At 36.4% G+C, this 21,401-nt stretch overlaps 1 protein-coding gene across 1 annotated transcript; it reads right to left on the reverse strand.

The window, feature by feature from the left end:
- Positions 1-238: 238 nt before the first annotated feature.
- Positions 239-1,240, reverse strand: GPR174 (G protein-coupled receptor 174). Its single transcript, XM_069464405.1, has one exon. The coding sequence runs from the start codon at positions 1,238-1,240 to the stop codon at positions 239-241; it is 1,002 nt and encodes a 333-aa protein (XP_069320506.1).
- Between the last annotated feature and the right edge of the window lie 20,161 nt (positions 1,241-21,401).

A 21,401-nucleotide genomic window follows, 5' to 3' on the forward strand; every position in this document is an offset into this window, starting at 1 on the left:
TATAGTTTAAGTCTTAAAGACTTGATGACAAATTACTAATGGACATGTCAACATCAACAATGGTGGAGCATAATGCTCCGAATAGGTGAAAATGTTATGAAAATGTGAATTCTCCATATAGGTAATGCAGACCATAACTGAAAAGTTGTGACTGCTTCCCGTGAGTACTTCCCTGCGGCTCAGGATGTTGCAAATGTTTCTGATGTATTTGCATTTCAGGCCACATTCAGGATTTTTTTCAGCATAATTCAGTTGCCATGGTAGAAGTGGTATGGTTACTCACAAAAGATTTTGCATGCAGTTGGATGCTATCATGCAAATCTTGCCTTGAAAGCCGTCTTCTGAACTCATTGGTAGTAAAGTAGTATATGACTGGGTCAAGGCAGGAATTCAGACTAGCAAGACACAGGGCCACAGAATGAAATATTAGAATCACCCTTCTGGCTAGGCAGCTTTTAATTTCATTGGACTTGACCAGAAAATCTAAAGGAAAACTGAAGTGATAAGGTGCAAAACAAATTAGGAATACCCCTGCACAGGTTAGAATCATCTTCAAGGCTTTCTTTTTCTCTCCAAGATCTTGGGCCATAGGATATTTATCTTGCAGTGATAAAACTGTCTTCCAGGTACAATATAGAACAATCAGTAGAGGAGTTACAAACCCAATCAACTCTCCAACAGTCATCATGGCAACAGACTGGGCTAGATTGACATTTCTGGTAGGTAGATCCACAAAGCATTTGGTTCTGTTGCCAGGAGTGTCATCACTGGTTCTGAGGAGAGGGAAGAGTAGACAGGCAAGGCAGATGATCAGCCATCCAGAAATGCTGATATACAAGTCATATTTCTGTTTGCAGTCATGGAAACGAAAGGGGTACATGAGAAACCAAAATCGTCGCACACTGATGCAGACCAAGAAGTAGATGCTTGCATACATGTTAACATACTTCAAGTAGAAACAGAACATGCATAGGCCAGGCCCAAATGGCCAGTCATGATTTAAGTAGTAAAAGATTCTCAGTGGAAGGGAGAGAACTTGTAGTAAGTCAGCAATGGCTAAGTTTATCATAAATATCACAGCCCGTTTGGTTTCTTTCATATAACCATAAAATACCCACAAGGCTAATATGTTCCCTATGAGACCTGGCACAAGAATGACAGTGTATGTCACTGCATAGATAAAGTACCGAAAATCTGTGCTGTCTCCATCTGGCTCGGTACATGTATCATTAGCAGGCATGATTCTCTCTAGAGAAACTATCTTTGCCTAATGGTGGTTCAAACCCTTAATTCACAATCAACTGTTGCTCCTTCTAAAATATAGACAATGAGTTGGAGATACTGAGCATACAATAACCTTTTTGCAGCACCTGTCTGAGCCTTTACATATGATTTAGGGACTTCTCAAAGAACTATCTGCATGTTTGCTTTAGATTTTTCTACAGTAACTACACGGAAGTCTAGTGTGCAGGCACAGATTTTCCCCTATTGTTTGCTCTATTTATTATAAGGCCTTCTGGGACATTATGACTGTTGATTCTCTCCCATTTGGATCATGCTGTATAGCAGCTCCTCAAATTCCTATATGATGATAGCCATCTCTTTACAGATGTTTGGCAGACTGTTTTTTCTTTTTGTGGCTCACATAGAAGAAAGGTTTGCTTTAGTGTGCAGTGGATCCGCCACTCTTCAGGGATGATTAACTTGGAAAGTTTTCTGGGACTTTTTCAGTTATGTGTCGAAAGCTAAAAAGTGGAAAACAAAGGCAGAGCTGCAAGTGAAAGAAAATAAGACAATTATTGTCTGGCACACTTTTTGAACAAAGAGAAAAACCTATATGCAGAAAAATATATTAGTTTGAATGAAAAATTTTGATGTGAGTGAGGGTAATGTGCTACAGTTTCTATAAGGCACTTTATAATCACAGAAAGTACAGCTAGAAAGAACCTGAGAGGTAATCTAGCCCCTTGTTACTCAAAATCCATGAACCAACATCGCTTTGGAGCTTGTTAGGAATCCAGAAGAATCCCAGGCCCTATCCCAGACCTGCTGAATAGGGATCTGCATTTTAACAATTACCTCAGCTGATTCTTCTGCATATTAACATTTGAGAAGCTCTGATCTAGACCATTGATTCACAAACCTCATTGATTGTGAGACTCATCTGGAGAAGTTAAAAAAAATTACAGCTTTCTGGGTAGAAATTTTGATTAAGTATGTATGGGGTAGGACCTGGAATTTGTATTACTAAAAGTTCCCCATATGATTCTTATATAGCCAACCCAGCATTTGTCTGTGAACCACCATTTGAGAGCCACTTATTTGACCCAAATCCTTCCCAGATTTCTGAAAATAAGTGGGCAACCAGCCTCTCTTTAAATGCTTCCATTTACATGGGTCATATAGTCACTCTTAATTATCCAAGATAATAACATTAAATAAATCTAAGACAATAGCATTGAAACAGAGGATCAAAATCCCCAGAAAGTTGGCTCAGCTGGGTCTATGACCCTTGTTCTGAGGTAAACAAATTTTAGTTTAGGGACCTGCACAGTTACCTCCAGCCTGCTGAAATCTTAGAAGAACTTAACTGATTTTAAAGATATGTAGGAAGAACAAAAAAGAAATTGGAATTATAGAACATCCTGCTTTGAATTATCAAATCCTTGTCGTTTGAAGTGTGCTTGCTTCAGCCCCTGAAGAAATTTGTTATTGTTATTATTTTTCCTCAATTGCCTGGTAAGTAAAATGGTACATTTTGTTCAAAGACATGGTGCTCACTTTATTTAAAAGGTTTAATGAGTGGTATGAACTATGGCTTGAATTTGAAGAGGTTAAATACTTGAGATTTCTCAGGTAAGGAAGATGTAGAAAGATGGTGTTATAAAACACAAGGAAGCACAATTATAAAAAATAACATCAATATTGAAAGAGTTTTTAAAATTGAGATTGATCAGCTGTCAAATTGAAGTACATCTTTGAAATATTTTCAGATTGATTTTGATTAGGTGACAGACAAAATTAGATGGTAGCCAAAAGGTATATGAAAAGGTGCTCAGCATCACTAATCACCAAGGAAATGCAACTGAAAACCACAATGGGATATCACCTTACATGTAAGGATGGCTATTATCGAAATAAAAGAGATAAAAACTGTTGACAAGGACATGGGGAAAATCCTTGTATATCACTGGTGGAAATATAAATTGGTACAACCATTATAGAAAATAGTATAGAGGTTCCTCAAAAATTAAAAATAGAACTACCATATGATCCAGCAATCTCACTCCTGGGTAAATTTCCAAAGGAAATGAAATCAGTGTCTCAAAGATATATCTGCACTCCTGTGTTCATTGCAGCATTGTTCACAAAAGCCAAGATATGGAAACAATCTAAGGGACCATTGAATAATGTATGAATGATGAAAATGAGGTGTATTTGTGTACAATGAATCATTCAGCCATATAAAAGAAGAAAAGCTTGCCATTTGCAGCAACATGGAGGAATCTGGAGGACATTATGCTAAGTGAAATATGCCAGTCACAGAAAAATAAACATCACATTATTTCAGTTAAATGTGGAATTTAAAATCGTTTAACTTGCAAGAGAGTAGAATGATGATTATCAGGAGCTGAAGGGAGCAGGACATGGGGAGATGTTGGTTGAAGGGTACAAACTTTTAGTTATAAGATGAATAAGTTTTGGAGATGTGATATACAGCATGGTGACCATAGTTAATAATACTATATTGTTTGCTTGAAATTGAGAAGATTTTATGTGTTCTCACCACACACACACACACACACACACACTCACATACATACATACACCAAAATGTTACCTTTCCACTATGTTTTCCTTGATCTTCCTATTTAAAATTATAGTTCTCCCCAACACTTTCCACTTCCTTTCAGTATTTATTTTATCCATATTAATCATCACTAACATACTCTATCTTTTTTATTTATTTTTTAAATATATATTTCCCTACTAAGACATAAAGTCCATGAGGATGAGTATTCTTGTGTGTTTTCTTTACTTCCTATATACCAGAGCCAAAAATGTGCAAGGCACAGAGTAAGTGCTCAATATCTGTTGAATGTAATAATATTTGAAAATAGACACCAATTGATCATAAAAATCAATATATCCCAAACAAACAAACAAACAAACAAACATTACCTCTCCCAACTTCAAACCAGATTCTATTCCAAATTTCCTCATTGTTATTAAATACACCAATATTTTCTCAGATAGCCAGTCTCAAAGTTTTATAGACATTGAATATTTCTCACTTATTCTCCACTTTCAAACAAGTTCATAATGAGGAGACAGTATACGATGGGAGAAATAATGTATGTTTAGGAGTCAGAAAGACCTTGGTTTAAATCCTTGGTCTTTCAATTGATAGCTGTATGATCTTAAGGATATTACTAAATCGCTCTGGCAATTTTATCATAGATAAAATGAAAATAATCATAGTACCTAACTACAGAGTCAGTCTGATAATTAACTGAGCTAATGTATGCAATGCAGTTAACACAGTTTCTGGTACATAGTAAGTGCGCTCGATAAACATTATTATAATGGACGTCATTTTCTCCAACTGTATAATTTTTTATAAACTTCCCATTTTTTATTTCCTTCATTTCTACTCTAGCTCAGGTCCCTTTTACTTAATTTGTCTCTTTATCCCTTATTTTTTTTCCATTCCATTCTATATAGTATTGTCATGATTTTCTTTTCTAAGATGAGCTTTGTTAAAAGTATTAATGTCTCCTTATTTTTTCACAAATCACAAGGTATGTAGTTTGGCAGTCAACGGCTTCCTTGATAACAGTGCCATCTACTTTTAAAGATTTATCTCCCACTACTCCACTGACATGCCCAGCACTCCGGCCAAACTAAGCTCCTAGTGTTTAAAGTGACTTTTTCATAACCAGAATTTGCTCATTCTGCTACCACAGACTGGAATATCTTCTTTTTTGCCTATCAATCTTACCTATTTGTAAAGGCTTTTCTCAAATTTCCTATTCTTCATGAAACATTTTGTAGTTGACTCAACACTGTTATGCTAGCCCCTTTCTTTGAATCCCATTTATACCTCTATTAAAGCATCTAACTTCCTATGCTTTTTAGTGTAGTAATTTGTGTCTGTGTCTTACATATGCCATAGTCCCTCTGCCCATGCTATCCCAAATGAGCCAAAAACCCCTGGCCAGAGGCTGGATCTTATACACCCCTGTATCCTCTGGAGCACCTAGAGCCATTCTGGGAACATGGTGGATTTATCAGATATTTACTCAGGAAAGGTTTCTTCAGTATCTACAATTTGCAAGGCACTATGCTTGGTACTGGGAATATAGACAGTGGGAAAAAGCACATGATCTCTGTCTTCTTGGACTTTATATTCTAGTGAAAGAGAATAACAATTACCATGCAGTGTGAAAAATGTGATCATATGAAATATACAGTGTGCTCTATGACCACATAGAGGGGAACCACCTAAACTATTACAAACATATTTTCTGATGTGAGGTAAACTTAATGTCAAGATTACCCTCATGAAGTCTGCATTTTCCCTGTTGGTCATTCCTTCATTATCCACATTTTAATGAATTTTCACCTCTATATTTTATCCTGTAACCTTGAAATGCTCCTGAATAGAGCATCTTCCTTAAGATTCTTCTGACTTCCTCCTCTGAAAGCTGATGATGCTTTCCCTTTGTTTCAATAACATTATTTTCTAGTAGAAAAAGCTGGTGGGATGATTGAGAAGACTTTCAACCATGGGAAAACCACAAGTCCAGCTATACTATAATGAATATAACTATTCCTTTATCTAATAGTTCTGGGGACAAAAGATGAAAGGTGCATTTTTTTTTTCAGAGCATATCACTCTTCTTCGAGATTTTTCTTTCACAAGAAAAAAATCCACATTTTAACAGGCACTGAAACAAACTCCAATTTTAGATGAGACATTTATTTGAAGGAACATGCTAGACTCCTTAAGCAATTTCTTTTTGCTTCAGTAACCTGTCCTTCTTCAATTGTACTTACTTACTTGGGGAGAGGAAAACATAAGACAAAAAAGGCCTATATTTAGCATGCTAAATTTTTAGTGATCTGCAGATCAGAAACCAATTCATATGGAGTTTTTGTGGGAAATTATTGTTTTTATTTATGAATATATATCTTTTTATTCAAATCTGAAGCTTCACTGAACTCTATTTGTGTTTCAAGGGCATTTTCTAATAATATTAGGTCTTTGGTTGCTTATCCAGATGAAACCTGGTTCTAATGGATATCAAGGATAGCTTTGCCGGGCGTGGTGGCTCACGCCTGTAATCCTAGCACTCTGGGAGGCCGAGGCGGGTGGATTGCTCAAGGTCAGGAGTTCGAGACCAGCCTGAGCGAGACCCCGTCTCTACTAAAAATAGAAAGACATTATATGGACAACTAAAAATCTATATAGAAAAAATTAGCCGGGCATAGTGGCGCATGCCTGTAGTCCCAGCTACTCGGGAGGCTGAGGCAGTAGGATCGCTTAAGCCAAGGAGTCTGAGGTTGCTGTGAGCTAAGCTGACGCCACGGCACTCACTCTAGCCTGGGCAACAAAGTGAGACTCTGTCTCAACAAAAAAAAAAAAAAAAAAAAAAAAAGGATAGCTTTATGTGTCATTTTGCAGAGACTTTCTGTGAGCAAGCTGTTACTATTTATGAAGATGTTAGCTGACAACACCTTAAGACTCTGCCATCAAAATGTATATATATGTTTTAATAAAGTGAATGATTAAAATACTAGATTGTCAAATTTCCTAATTTCTAATGGTGGTCTTTGAGGTATACAAGTGGCAAGTAGAGATGCTATTTTGGGGTGTGTAGCCCAGACATCATCCAATAACAGGCAACCACTTGCTCAATAGCCAACTTTTTTTAGAGGTCTGGCTAGGTGCACACATTAGTAAGACATGAAAAAGCAGAACTAGTGCCTCAAGTGACTGAAAATTATGTGTAGCTGAACAGGTGTATGCACATGTGTGGTAGGGAATTGTACCATTATGACACATGAGTAATCACAAACAGTGAATAGAAGACAGCAGAATAATTTCTTCCTGATTGTGATCAGTGCACATGGCAAATCTCAGGGCTTCATTTTCACTTTTGAAAATCTTCAAGGTCAAGTAGCTTACAATCTTTCCATGAAACCTTCCCAGCAACTACATGTTGGTAAAGTGCTAACAATATGGCAGTAAGCAAACACTTTGCAAAGTCTTTTCCTGGTTAATTCTCCCCAGGAATTTACCAGTTCTGCCCTAAAGAATGTTCCATCAGATTTTTTTCTTATTATTTTAAAAAGGAGTGTTCTGCCTGGATGCCACATCCAATCAGGCTCCCACTTTAATTTAGCTTCAACATCTTCTATGAGTCCCCCATAGGTCAACTTCACGAAGCGATGAAACACATATGTGTGGACAGACAATGCAGTTATTGTGAGCATTGCCATTTTGTCAGGAAGTTCTTTCACTTAGCTAAGTATAAATGTATCTGCTAAGATCTAAAACCCATTTCCTCTTCAGCAGAGAGTGCATATTGTTCCTTTGCTCTCAAAAGTACTCTTTTAATTACTTGGAGACTGCAAGAAGATCATCACTCAGCCTCACATCATCAGTCACATTGCCTTTTCTTAGATACAGTCCTAGTTTTCAATCATTTCATATCCTTCAGAATAGGGCACATCAATTTGTACTGGGATGGGTAACCCCAGAGGCTATTCAACCTGTAATGAAAATTATTAAATACTTTAGCCACTATCCATTTTCCAGCCCCTACCATCCATAAAAAATGTTAGGCTGTTTGTTCTTACACAGCTTCCAGCTCTCAGGGTCTTGCTCATAGCCACATGATTTATAGGTATCTAGTTTTATTCTTTCCCTTTTGCTTAGGCTGAATTTCTCAAAGTTTGGTCCCTGAGCTAACTGGAGTGCTTGTTAAAAGTGAGATTCACAGATGGACTGAATCTTATTTGCCAAAAGGTGGAGCCAAGGGATGTACATTTCATCAAGCTTCAGAGAGAACCAAATCAGAGAGCCTTCAGGTCTGAGGATCTTCCTTTAGTGATATAGAGCAATACCAATACCAATTTGGTCATTTTGTTAAGCTCTGTAGCCAAACTAGGGTCCACTGCACTTTTCTGTCTTCATTGCCTGTGTTCTTGATTTTTCCTCTGCTTAAATTGCTTTATCTCATCTTAACCTATTGAAATCCTGCCTATCCTCCAAGGCCACTATCCAAAAACACTATCTTCTTCATGAAAGCTTTCCTAATCTCCTGCCTAGTTGTGATCATACCCACCTATGAACTCCCACAGTACTTTGTTTGTATCAAAAATATACTTATTTATTATTCATTCCACAAAACTTTCAGCTCCTTGCCAGCAAAGACAGTGTTTTAGTGACTTTTATAATGTCCCACCCCAAAGTGCACAGCTACTTTGCATGTAGCAGAAACTCAATTAGTTTCAACTAAGTTTATTCATGATCTAACCCAGAGCCTAACATAATGACAAGAGCCATTTATGTCTCATATTATGCTATAATCTTTTGTAAATAATTTAAATACAGGTCTGTTTTGTTGACTATTATTTAACTTGTGATTGACAGTGGATCACAAACCTTCTTTATCTATGCATGGTTAAATCAGTAGTGAAAGTAATAAATCTCTTTTGATAGGTACTATAAAACACTGAACAGACAATTTAGAATTATATGTAGCCAAACATCTATCAGCATCTCTTGGTTTTACTACTCTGAGTGTGTATCCCAACTCTTAGAATACAAGTCATCATTTTACAAAGTTCCATTTTACACATTAAACTTCATGCAGTTTCACTTTGTAGAAGTGATGAGAAGATCACAAGTTATGCTACAGTGGGAAAACTGTATGTATTTCCTGTTCTCAGTGCTGACAGGGGTGTGGGGATTTTCCTCAGCTTTTCTGAATGTTCACCTTGTGTCTCAGAGCAGACATGAACATTTGGACAAGAAAGGGGAATTTTTTAAAAGGAAAGTTATGAGCTTCCAAGCTTTCATAAAATAAACTAAGGTCCAAGATAATCAGATCCTTCTGATTTTTTTCACTTTATTTATTTATTTATTTATTTATTTTTTTTTTTTTTTGGAATCCTTCTCCGGCTGTTTTCTCTTTGAGAGTGTTCCCTATCCGCTGCTCTAAAGGATTAATAGGCTGTGAAAATGGAGGAGTAAACCAATCTTATAGGGTCCAGTAGAAAGAGTAAGTGTGGAATGGAAAATAAAGCCAGTCTCCAGGGCTTCACCCCAGAGCTAGCCATGATTTTGGGTGTAGGTGGCTACCTAGTGTGGTGTGATTTTAAGAGACCAAAAAACCTTCCTTTAAGAAAAAAGAAGGAAAATAATCTTTCCTACTTGTTCGCTTGGGCTCAATCTCCTTTTTCTTAAGGGTAAGCCTTTTGTCCCATATAGACAGTTTAGGCTGAAAATGCCAGCCTTCCATCTTTAAAGATGAGACCCAGGAGCTTAAACCTTGCAACCTTTCCCAGAGAATGTCAATACCCCACACAAACTCAAAATTGCTGGAGCATGTGTAATAGATCCCAAAGCTTTTGCATTCTTTGTTTTTCAGCTCAGTTACTGTATTAGCTTCTTCTGGTCCTGGTGATTAGGATTTTTCCTCCACAGTTACTGCTGTTTTACTTATAGTTTGGAGCCATTTTCTTCACACTACATTATCCAAATTCTATAGCATGTTGTTTTAAAGAGCAAAAAAGTAATACAGAAGCCTCTAAACAGACACTAGTGTCTTCGGAAACTTTAGAAAGAATTCTGATGAAAAATTATCTAAAATTTAAGATTTTAAATATTAAAATACAAATTACTGTGGCCTGAACTTTTGTACCCCCATGATGATAAGCTGAAATAAAAAAAAAAAACCCACATATAAGTGAACCTGCACAGTTCAAACCCATGTTGCTCTAGGGTCAACTGTATTTGTAAAGAAAAAAAAATACAAATGACAAAAAATTAGTTGTTTACCTCTCAGTAATTACTCTAAAAAGTGCCCATGTAGCTTTCAGTAATTACCCAAAAAAGTGCCCATGAAACACTTTATATCCCAAGAGCTAGTCCATTACTTTAAAATATGGGCATCTCATCCTTGTATTTTAAATGACAGATAATAGATCTGTCCTTAGATTAAGCTTGAGGGAGGTATGGGAGAGAGGTACAAGAAAGTGAATGAACACTGCTATCCCAGATGATTGACTATAAGCCTCCCCTAAAGCCACAATTTTATCTTTTGCTGGACATGCCTTAATTTCCTGAATCTTGGTAGCACGTTCCCTCTGGTACTCCAAGTAAACAGGATTCTTGCTGCTTACTTATCAATTTTATACCATGTTTTCTATGCTTTGATCCCATAAATTAGGCAAGACTCTGAAAGAGTTTACTTTATCCCTCACTTCAGAAAATAAGCCTTCAGAGTCATTGAGCAGTGACCACATGCAGGAATCAGTACTGTGGCCCTACCCTTCTCTTTCCAGCAACATAACCCTCCTGATTAGTAGAAACAAACCAACTAAGCCTTTTGGCAACTTGTGATCCTCAGAGGCATCTTTCTGGTCATTGACACTGGAGTGTCATTAAAATAAACATGGCTAGACTCCCTGACTAATCTACTACCAGTGATGGCAATTCTTTGTCTGGTAAATGCCTCCTGGTTTAGGTGGAAGCAGATGTAAACATTTTGTACCTTTCAAGCACAATATCAGTAACACTCAGCGATATTTAAGAAAGAGGAAAAAATATTTCTATTTTATCTCTGTTTACAACATTTTGACATGAGCAGAGAGGGTGGCACATCATTGCTAACACATCTCCTGCTCAGCCCCTTCTTACTTTGTAAGCTACCACATTTGAGAACATAGCTATAATTGTAAAGTGTTAGAGGGGTCTGTTGCCCTCTAGGGTACAGGAATGAGGTGGGGAGAGTCTAAAATTAACCTCAAAGACTCTTGTGGCAAATCTATTGGGCCCATGATCCATGAATCCAGGTAATTAAGTATTCACTTGGAGCTCACTCTACCCCAAGTCCATAATAAAGACGTCCCAGGTATGAAATATTAACCATCAAAGAATACTTTAGCTTCTCATCATAACTGTTGTCACATTTGTCTGAGATGGCATCACATATATTTATTGAAAGAAGGTAGTGAATATTAAGTCAGATGGGATCCGTTCATATGGCTCCCTTTCTTCTTCTCAGAACAATCTTTTAGGTATAATAATAGATTCACAAAGACCCAGAAATTTTGCTATCCTCTAGGACAGGGATGGAGTGTTCTAAAGGATCACAGACTCCATCCCAAGCCTCACCTGAGTTCAGGTCAGGCCCTACCTAGAGTTTAATGCATGGGCAGTATTTGACAGGAATTTTTCATGCTTGTTCACTGCATAATGTTCTGTTACTAAATAATTTTTAGTTAGTAGCATTGTTTGCAATATTTAGTTCATTTCTGTTGACTCCTTATTTCACTCCTTATCCCCACTGCTGACAGGGCTGTGGGGATTTTTCTCGGCTTTTCTTAAAGTTCAACTTATGTCTCAGAGCAGAAATGAACATTTGGACAAGAAAGGGGATTTTATTTAAAGATAAGTTAAGAGCTTTCAGGTTTACATAAAATAATCTAAGGTCCAAGATAATCCATACAATTCAAGTACAATCAATATAATACAAGTAATAGAATTCAAGATGGGTTCTAACAAAGGAGGATTGTCAGGCCAATGTCTAATTTTGTTCTTTGGCTTTAAAAACAGAAATATATTATCTATTATTTTCTTGCAATCTGTAGTTTGAGTTAAAAAGTATCTAACAAGTCCAGGAAATCCCTTCTTCTCAATCTTTTGCAAATGTTCTTACAGAAAGACTATGAGCTCTGATTCTGGGTTAACTCAAAAAAACAAAGTGGTATGTTCTACTAAAGTGAATAGGCAAGCAAATAAGGAATCCCCACTGGCAAATGAAAATTTCTTGGACCTTTCCAGCATAACATCAGTAATATTCAGCAATATTTCAGAAGGAAGAAAAACAATTCATATTTTATCTCTGTTTGCAACATTTTGACATGAGCAATAGCCCCACTTCCTCTTTATTATATTAAATAGCATGACTTTCTTATTTTAGACTGACATATTTCTGCAGTTGTATTTAACAGATACAGGTTGAAGCATCTCCTACAGTTGTGCAAAGTCCTTCAAGTGTCTACACTTCAATAGCCTAAAACCCCCTAACATTCAAATTACTATTCTCATCTTCTAGCCTGATCTCTTATTACACCCTTCAAAATGTGCTAGGCCTACACCATGCCAGATTGTCCCAGCATATAGCATGTACCTTGATGTCTGTCTTTGACTTTAACTTGAATATCCTTATGTTCCAGTTTCCTACCTGCACCTTCTCACCTTGATGAGTAGGAAAATCCCTGATAGGAGCGTTTTGATAATCTCATTTCCTCTTCAAAGTCTTCCTTGAATTATCCAAATTGGAATTAGCCTTCCTTCCTTTGAATTCACATAGCATGTTGCTTGTACCTCCATCATAGTCTGATATGTTTCATCTTATCTGATAGTATAGTTAGTTGTCTGTACAACCACTAGATTGTAAGGTCTTTGAGAGAAGAATACATGAAATGTCTTATTCAGTTATATATTTCCCACAACAGTTATAATAGAACTTTACCAAATTTCCATTAGTAAATCTTGAGGAACTACCGGTTAAATGGACAATATGTATGTCCCTGTATGGTTATAGAACCATTCCTTTCAATTATCCAGTTCTGTATAATCTTTACAGTATGGCATTTAAAGGACATTCAAGTTATAAAATATAAAAACATATTTAGTAATTTCTAGCTACTGTTTTAATCACTGATATTGACTACTGAAAAGCATTTGAAGATTACAAAAGCCACCTTTTTAAGATCTTATTTTTTTTAATTTCAGCATATTATGGGGGAACAAATGTTTAGGTTACATATATTGCCTTTGCCCCACGAAAGTCAGAGCTTCAAGCATGTCCATCCCCTAGATAGTGTGTACTGCACCCATTAGGTGTGTATATACCCATCCCCTCCTCCCGCTCCCACCCTCCCGACACCAGATGAATGTTACTACTATATGTGCACATAAGTGTTGATCAGTTATTACCAATTTGATGGTGAGTACATGTGGTGCTTGTTTTTCCATTCTTGTGATACTTCACTTAGTAGAATGGGCTCCAGCTCTATCCAGGACATACAAGAAGTGCTAGATCACCATTGTTTTTTGTGGGTGAGTAGAACTCCATGGTATACATATACCACATTTTATTAATCCACTCATATATAAGATCTTATGTTTTTATTTACTGAGAATTACATTCAGATTTTTTTTTTTCTTTATAGACTTGTCTCCCCTCCTCCCAGCCTGCCTGACCCAAACAGGGAAATTTGCTCTTCTTTACTGGTCACCTACCAACAAGTAAAAATAAGTGTTCTCGATATCACCCCATTGAACTTATTAGAACTTCCTACATGATAATCACAGTGTATTTACTTACGTGTTTGGGAAGCAAACTGAAACAACTTTAGTAACAAGCAAAAGAAAGCACTTCCTTCAGAGCAAAAATGGCCCCTCAAACCCCATGTCCATTTAACTTTTAAAAAATCATCCAACTAGAAATTTACCATCTCTAACTGTAAGTCATGAGCTAAGTCAGGGTACACAACTCAAAGCACACTCATTGCCATTTAAAAAATCTCAACTCTTGTGAATATACAATACATTTAAACAGCTACATTATATTACAATCAAAGAAAGTAAAAATGAAAGCAAACTAGGTTAAAAAAGCATCACCTCCTCTCCATACACACGTACCAACATGGAGTGAAGCACACTTCTTTGTGGCAATGTGGTGCTATTTTTACTTTCTCTAGCACAGCCTGCTGCCTTCATATGGCAGGAAATGACAAGTCCCTCCCCCATCATATCCACAGGACTCAGCAAGTACTTGAAAATGTGTTGAACAGGCACTGGTCCACAAAACCTGCAGTTGAGAAATGATAACATTTTTTTCTTATTCAATTTACCTGCTGTTTTGTTCACTTTTATTTCTGCCATACACCAACTGCTTATCTTTCTACATCATTATCCATTCAGAGAGTAAGGCTGAACTCTTGTACACCAGTGGACCCATGGAATTAATTTGGGCTAGGGTGAGTTTAGAAGCAATTTAGGCATAAGCTTGCTATTTATTTATCTCTAATTGCTTTCCCTTAAATACATGTTGCGAAAAGCTAAAAAGAGAAGGTGTTTCTAATCCCAAACTGGTGACAATAAATCAAACTTTTTTTCAGTGAATGACATCATTTGCAATATTTGGTTGGCATTTGATGACTTAATTTCATTGGAGTGAAATATAAGCTTCTAGCCACTTCTTCAGATTGTTTTAGATTGAGACCATTGCATTTTGCATCTGTTTTTTTTTTTGTAACATTTTAACAAGTATTAGAGTTATGGCATTTACCTCTAAGCCACAACAAATAACTTCAATTCAGATGCCCCCACTGTACTTACCAAGTTAAGTATATGTCAGGTGCACAGAGATTGGAAACGTAACTGACAGTTTGGAGGGCCAATTGTTTGTTTCAGCAATTATGTCAGTGATAGTGTAATTACAAATATGAAAAGTCTGGTTATTTTTATTTTAAGGTGACCATCAAATGGTCATGCACTTCTGTCATTTGTCCTGTGATTGGTCTCTAATCTATTTGCCTACTTACATATCCTTCACAATGGGATCAAGAAGGTTAAAATAAATAGCTAGCAATTCTAAGAATAAATTTATCTAAAATCGAGACCCATCTCTTTCCTTGTCCTTAACATTGGGAATATCAGTGATACCACCTATAGTTCAATGTTTTAACTTAAGTCAGAAGATTTTATAATCATTCCTACCTTCCTTCTTCTCTGCCTCCTATTTAGATTTCTACCAAGTTCATTTAACCATCCCTGCAACATTGTTCTGATCTGTCTTGTTTTTCGTTATTTTTAACTCTATCTACCTGACTTTTCAAATCCTCACAACCTTTCCAATTATGCCATCAACCTAGCCTACATACCACACCAAGGTATATAAATCTAAGAAATCTCATTTGCCTGGGAGGATGGGTAGTATTCTCCATTTGGCACCTTTGCATCTGGGGAAAGTCACCCAAGAAATACAACACACACACACACACACACACACACACACACTATACATTCATACTAGCTTCTGTACTAGTGAGTTGAAACTTTTAGAACATGGGATTCCCCATAGTGATATATTTTAAAAAATAAGCCTATCAGAAAGAAAGAATCCAAATGAGTCCACCTCTCCTAAGTTGTCACTTTGAAGGGCTACAAACTTATTCCGATTATACTCCAACTGCTTGGGAAATTTTTGAAATTCTCCTTTAGAATTACTCAGATCTTGCATGATAGTCTTTAGAATAATCCTATGAAAGACAAATCATTGTTTTATGAAAGTATTTGAATTTTTGGAAACAAAAGCCATTCAGAGCCAGTGTGAACAATGGAGTTAGAGGTTAAGTAGAAAAAATGCCATTTTTGGTCAAAAGCAAGGTATGACCATAATGGTTTTTTTTTTAATTTTTTTGATACATTATATTTGTACATATTTATGGAGTACATGTGAAATTTGATTACATACATAGAATATGCAATGATCAAGTCAGAATATTTAGGGTATCCATCACCTGAGTATTTATTATTTCTATGTATTAGGTACATTTTAAGTTTTCTTTTCAAGCTATTTTGAAAAAAATTACAACACATTTTTGTTAACTAAAGTCGCACTACTCTGGTATCAATTAGCCATACTCTTTTAAAATTCACTTTTCTTGATTGGCTCAAACCATTTCCAAAGACTATGAGAATATTTGGTGAAATACAGCATCACTAAGATAAGCATATAGCTTTGAAAAGTAACCATTTGGAAGGTGACATTTATTTGAAAATATAAATTGTGATGCATTTATTTAAATTAGTTATAGCAAAGGCAACTTAGTTTAGTGAAAAGAGTACTAGATTAATAGTAAGAAGTCTTAAATTCTTGTTCCACTTCTGCTAATGAATGTCTGTGTGTTCCTGGGCAAGTCATTTAATTTCTGTGGATCCCCATTTCTTCTTTGAAATGAGTATATTAAGCCAGATAACTTTTTTTATTTAAAAACTTAATTTATTTTAAAAATTGCTTTAGAATTATAGTTATTGATAATTTTAAAAACATTTTGAGGCATTTTAAAAACACACTAATTCTACCGTATCAACAGGGAAAATTTAGAAAAATATACATAATATTAATATTCCTTGGTTAAGAGTTTTTTTTTAGTAGCAATTACACATAAAAGTAAAAATGTATTACTAAAAATATCAACATCATAATGATTTGCCAATTCCTTCCAATGGAACAGAATTTAGAATTATATATCCATGTTAAAATTATTATATGATGATAAACATGACTCAAATATAGAGTATTTTCAAAGGCTAAAGTAGTTTGGGATTTTGTTTATTTGTACAAATTTATGGGATACATGTGAAATTTTGTTATAGGTATATAACGTGTAATGATAAAGTCAGGGTATTTAGGGTGTTCATCTCCTGAATACAATACATTTTTGTTTAACTATAGTCACCCTACTCTACTATCAAGCATTGAATTTATTTCTTCTATCTAACTATATACTTGTAGCCTTTAACTCACTTCTCTTCGTCCTCCACCTTCCCCCTTATTCACCCTTCCCAGGCTCTGTTTTTTGTCTTTCCAGTCTCTACCTTCATGTGATCAGATTTTTTAGCTCCCACATATAAGTGAGAACATTAAGCCAGATAACTTTTAAGGGCAATTGTAGCTCTTATATTTTGTCATTTTACTTCTGGGTTTTAAATAGCCTTGGGTCTTAAATTGGTATATCTATGTGTTTATATGTATACATATATAATTATTACAGATATGCAAATATTTTTTAAATAATAAAGCATCACTTGTAGTGGGCAAGAGCATGGCCTCTGGAGACAATCTTCCCGGATTCAACCCTGGCTCTGCTACTTCCTAGTTCTGTGACTTTGGGCAAGTTACTTAAACATTTCTGTGTCTCAGTTGTCTCATCTGTTAAGTGATATGATAATAATACCTACTCCTACCTCTATGAGTATTCAATGTGTTAATATTTTGAGAGTTTGGTAATAAGTGCTGTATAAATATATTAAATAAAATAAACAAATTCTTGGCATTTCAAATAGTGTAAAATAATTGTATGCTTACATAAATGCTGTGACCAAAGACTGAATGCTGGCTGATGTCTTCAGGAGGAAATAATTTAGGAAATTTACATGGATATCTTTACACGTCTATTAATAAAAGTCTTGGTTTTGTTTCATTTTGGTTTTTTGTTTGTTTGCTGGTAGTAGTGATTAGGTCTCTCTTTCTTGCTGTCTCTCTCCCTTTCTCTCTGTCTCTCAAGCTAAAGGTTATACCTTGATCAAAGATTTTCATGGCTCCTAATAAATAAAAATGCACTTGAATTTGCTCCAGCTAATTTGAATTTTGTATGCTAACAGGGATGCAAATATCAGCCAGTAATTTCATCTGTTAATATCTTCAACAGAGGTGTAGTATTTCATTTGAGCCAATGGATTATTACTTTTGACAATAGAACTATGCCACTGTCTGTGTAGGCTACTCTACTTATCACAAATCACTAATACATGAATGTAACAAACATAACATGCTTCGGACAGGTGACTAATTTTTTCTCCCTGTTTCATTGATCTCTCACTGTACTTATCCTGATTAGACCAGGGCAAAAGGATCAAGTGGTCTTGAGCAGAGGCTCTTTCCCTTTTTATGAGAAAGTGCAACTAGAAAGAAAGGATGAAGTGGCTTCACTGTGGCATTCAGATACATATAAGCTCATATATTAATATTAAATACTTGGGTTAATCATGCACACATTCATATACAGAGGATATGTGCACTACAGGAGTTGCATTAGTTGTTAAAATCCTCACTTGGTTAGGGATATACTGTAACATTACCATTGTTAGGGTCTTTTTTACCCCATGTTTAAGTGATTTGTGCGATCATTTTGCCCATGATTTTTAAACTGGGCTTAAGCACTAGACATTTCCCCTTACAATGATTAGATGTCAAAGCTGGTGCTTGGGTAACACACTTCTAAGAACAGGCCCCAAATAAAGAAGCCCAGAAGCAAACATAACAAACACTTTATACTCTGAAATCTACATCTTCAAAATCTGTCCCTAACCTAAGACTTACCGATCAATAAAAAGACAACACTTGCCTGACATTCATATGATTCATGTATAGCTACTCTAATTTTCCTTCTCAGCAAATGGCATCCCCTTCCTAAACACAAACACATGTTACACTATTGTATGTATATAGAGTGGCCAATATGTGCTGGGTGAGATGTAGATATCCTAACATTTTAACATTGAAAGCATTTAATCGGCACATACACTTACTTTCAAAATGGGAATAAAGGCTGGCTTCCCATTTCCCCCTTTGAAGCCTAAGAAATAGGTCCAACAGCACATAAAAACCAGGGCCAAGACTAGGGTGAGATGAATGAGGAACTTTCCTTGGATACAAAATTTAAGAGGTACCAAAAAACTCAGTAATGAAGATAAACAATATTTTAAATGTAGTATTTTTAAAAAATCAAATAATGATGAACAAAATATAAGGACAGAATCAAAATGACTGATTTTCCCTTTGTCTCAGGTTCCAATAGGACTTGTCAGGGTACTATTAAAAAGAATGTCACATTTTGTCAAATACTCCAGAAGCCACAGCCTTTCATGTTCTGTAAGATTGCATGTCTTGACTGTTAGAACCTGGCCATTACCTGGTAATCTAACAAGAGGACAAGCAAATATGAAACAGGTGGCTCGTGAGGGTTCTCAGTATCTGTCTAGGGCCCAGAGGATGAAAAACATTCTTTTAGGAAGGGTGCCAAAATAGAATTCAAGACTATATTTGAGTACCTACTGTTTTTTTCCGGTGCAGGTGGAGCTCCTTAATCAGAGCAATAAGGTCTCCTGAGGAAGCGATAGGGAATCTGGCTCAATTAATTCATTCATGCCTGAAAGAACATAGAAAAGCAATGATCAAGTGCAGCACAGAGAATACACTCATAGATGGCTGGGAAATTTCAGCAGATGGATGCTGAGGCCCCAAAAATGGATTACCATAGGCAAAGGAGAGCATGGAGAGAGTTACACTTAGCCCTTACTGGTAGCAAAGTAGAATGTGTAGGAATCCCTTTGCCATCTCTTTGACCTGGCAACCTTTGAGAAGAGAGACAGAAGGTAAGAATGTCAGTGGCAGGGTTCACAAGTCATTCCCTGGTCACAAGGATCTCTTAACTATGATGAGCTGTCTTGGAAAAATCCCACAGCATCTAGTCAAACTCACAACACAGTTGAAGGGTAGAAGTTGTCTTTTTCTCAGACAGGATCTTTTCTGATGTGTTCTCATGACCACATCTCTTTCATTGATTAGTAAATACACACGAAGGGAGACCAGACTGGCCATTGGCTGTCAGCACAGCTGGTGTTAGGAGACAATTAATTTCTACACAAATCTGCCTTACATATACCCCTTCAATGCTTGTAGATGGCTTCATATGTAGGTTACAAGGGGGCACCAAAAACCATACCCCACTTCCCTCTGCTCCACTTTACCTAATGATCTCTTGCCTAGGATTGCCACCTTGCTTGAAATATCCCATTATAGGTTCAATCATTTAGGGCACTGGGTGTCCAGGAATCTTCTGATAAAGTGAAAGTACTACAAGCAGGGTTTACAAACCATCCCATTAACTGTAATCCATCATGTGAGCTAGATTTCACTTTAGAAATTAGAAGGCATAGACCACAAAGAGAGATATATTTTACTTGCTAGAAAGGGGGAAGTAAAGGAGCATAGTTGGGGGGGGGATATAGTATGATTACCTGAAAAGCCTAATTGCACCATAAGTGTTGGCAAAGGATTCTACAAAGGGGAGGAGAGGGTATTAAGTATGAAATGTCCGATTTCCTTAAGTACTAAATTTGACAGTTGATGTCTCAGACATTTTACTGTGACACTTCTTGTTTTATGTTTATTGTAAAAGTACATCCTCAGTCTTTCAAATGCATGTTTTGGCTTGTGATTATCTTTCAAATTTTTTTTTAGAGCAATTTTTGTGAAACCATGGATAAGTCAAAAATTCATGTTATTTTAAAATATGAATTCTGTCGTGGAATCAATGCAGCACAGACAGCTCTAAATATCAAAGAAATGTGTGGAAGGATGTGGCTAATGAACGCACAGTACGTCCAAGGTTTGAGAAGTTCTGGTCTGGTGATTTTAATCTTGAAAATGAGCCACGTGGGTGACCTGAGACCAACGTGGATAATAATGAGCTGAAAGCTATAGTGAAAGTGAATCAATCTCAACCTACATGTGAATTAGTAGCAAGGTTTGACAATACTATTCCAACAATATCGGACCATTTGAAACAAATCGGAAAGGTAAAGAAGCTTGGATAGATGGGTTCTGCATGAATTAAATGAGCGTTAGAAGAGAAATCGTCTCAAAGCTTGCCTTTCTTTGCTGTCACAACATAAAGGCGAACCATTTCTACACTATATTGTTATGTGTGATTAAAACTGGATTCTTTTTGAGAATGGCAAGTGTTTGGCACAATGGCTGGATAAGGATGAAGTGCCAAAAACACAGTCCAAAACTGAATATTCATCCAAAAAAGCTAATGGTGTCTGTTTTGTGGTCCAGCGCTGGTATTATCCACTACAGCTTCATGAAACCTGGTCAATTGATTACAGTGGATGTCTACTGCAACCAGTTGGATGCAGTGATGAGGATGCTTGTGATTAAGCAGCCAAGATTGGTCAATAGAGACAAGCCAATCCTCTTGTAAGACAACTCTTCACCACATGTTGCACAAACAGTGGTGCTCGGACTACAGCACCTAGACTTGGAAACTCTCTGTCATCCACTGTATTCCCCAGACCTTGAATCAACTGACTTCCACTTCTTCCAGGCTTTGGAACCCTTCTTGCAAGAAAAAATATTCAATTCTCAATAAGCTGGGGAAAAAGCTTTTTGTAATTTCATTGCCACTCACTCTCCAGGCTTCTTCATTGCTAGCATAAACAAGCTACTGTTAACATGGCAAAACTGTGTCGATACTTTAGGTGCATGCTTTGATTAATTGTACCACTTCTTGTTTGAGCT

Source organism: Eulemur rufifrons, chromosome 30 (assembly GCF_041146395.1).
Source record: "Eulemur rufifrons isolate Redbay chromosome 30, OSU_ERuf_1, whole genome shotgun sequence".
Taxonomy (NCBI): domain Eukaryota; kingdom Metazoa; phylum Chordata; class Mammalia; order Primates; family Lemuridae; genus Eulemur; species Eulemur rufifrons.

Coding starts and splice junctions, on each gene's coding strand:
- GPR174 (XM_069464405.1), bottom strand. CDS start 1,240: ATGCCTGCTAATGATACATGTACCGAGCCAGATGGAGACAGCACAGAT.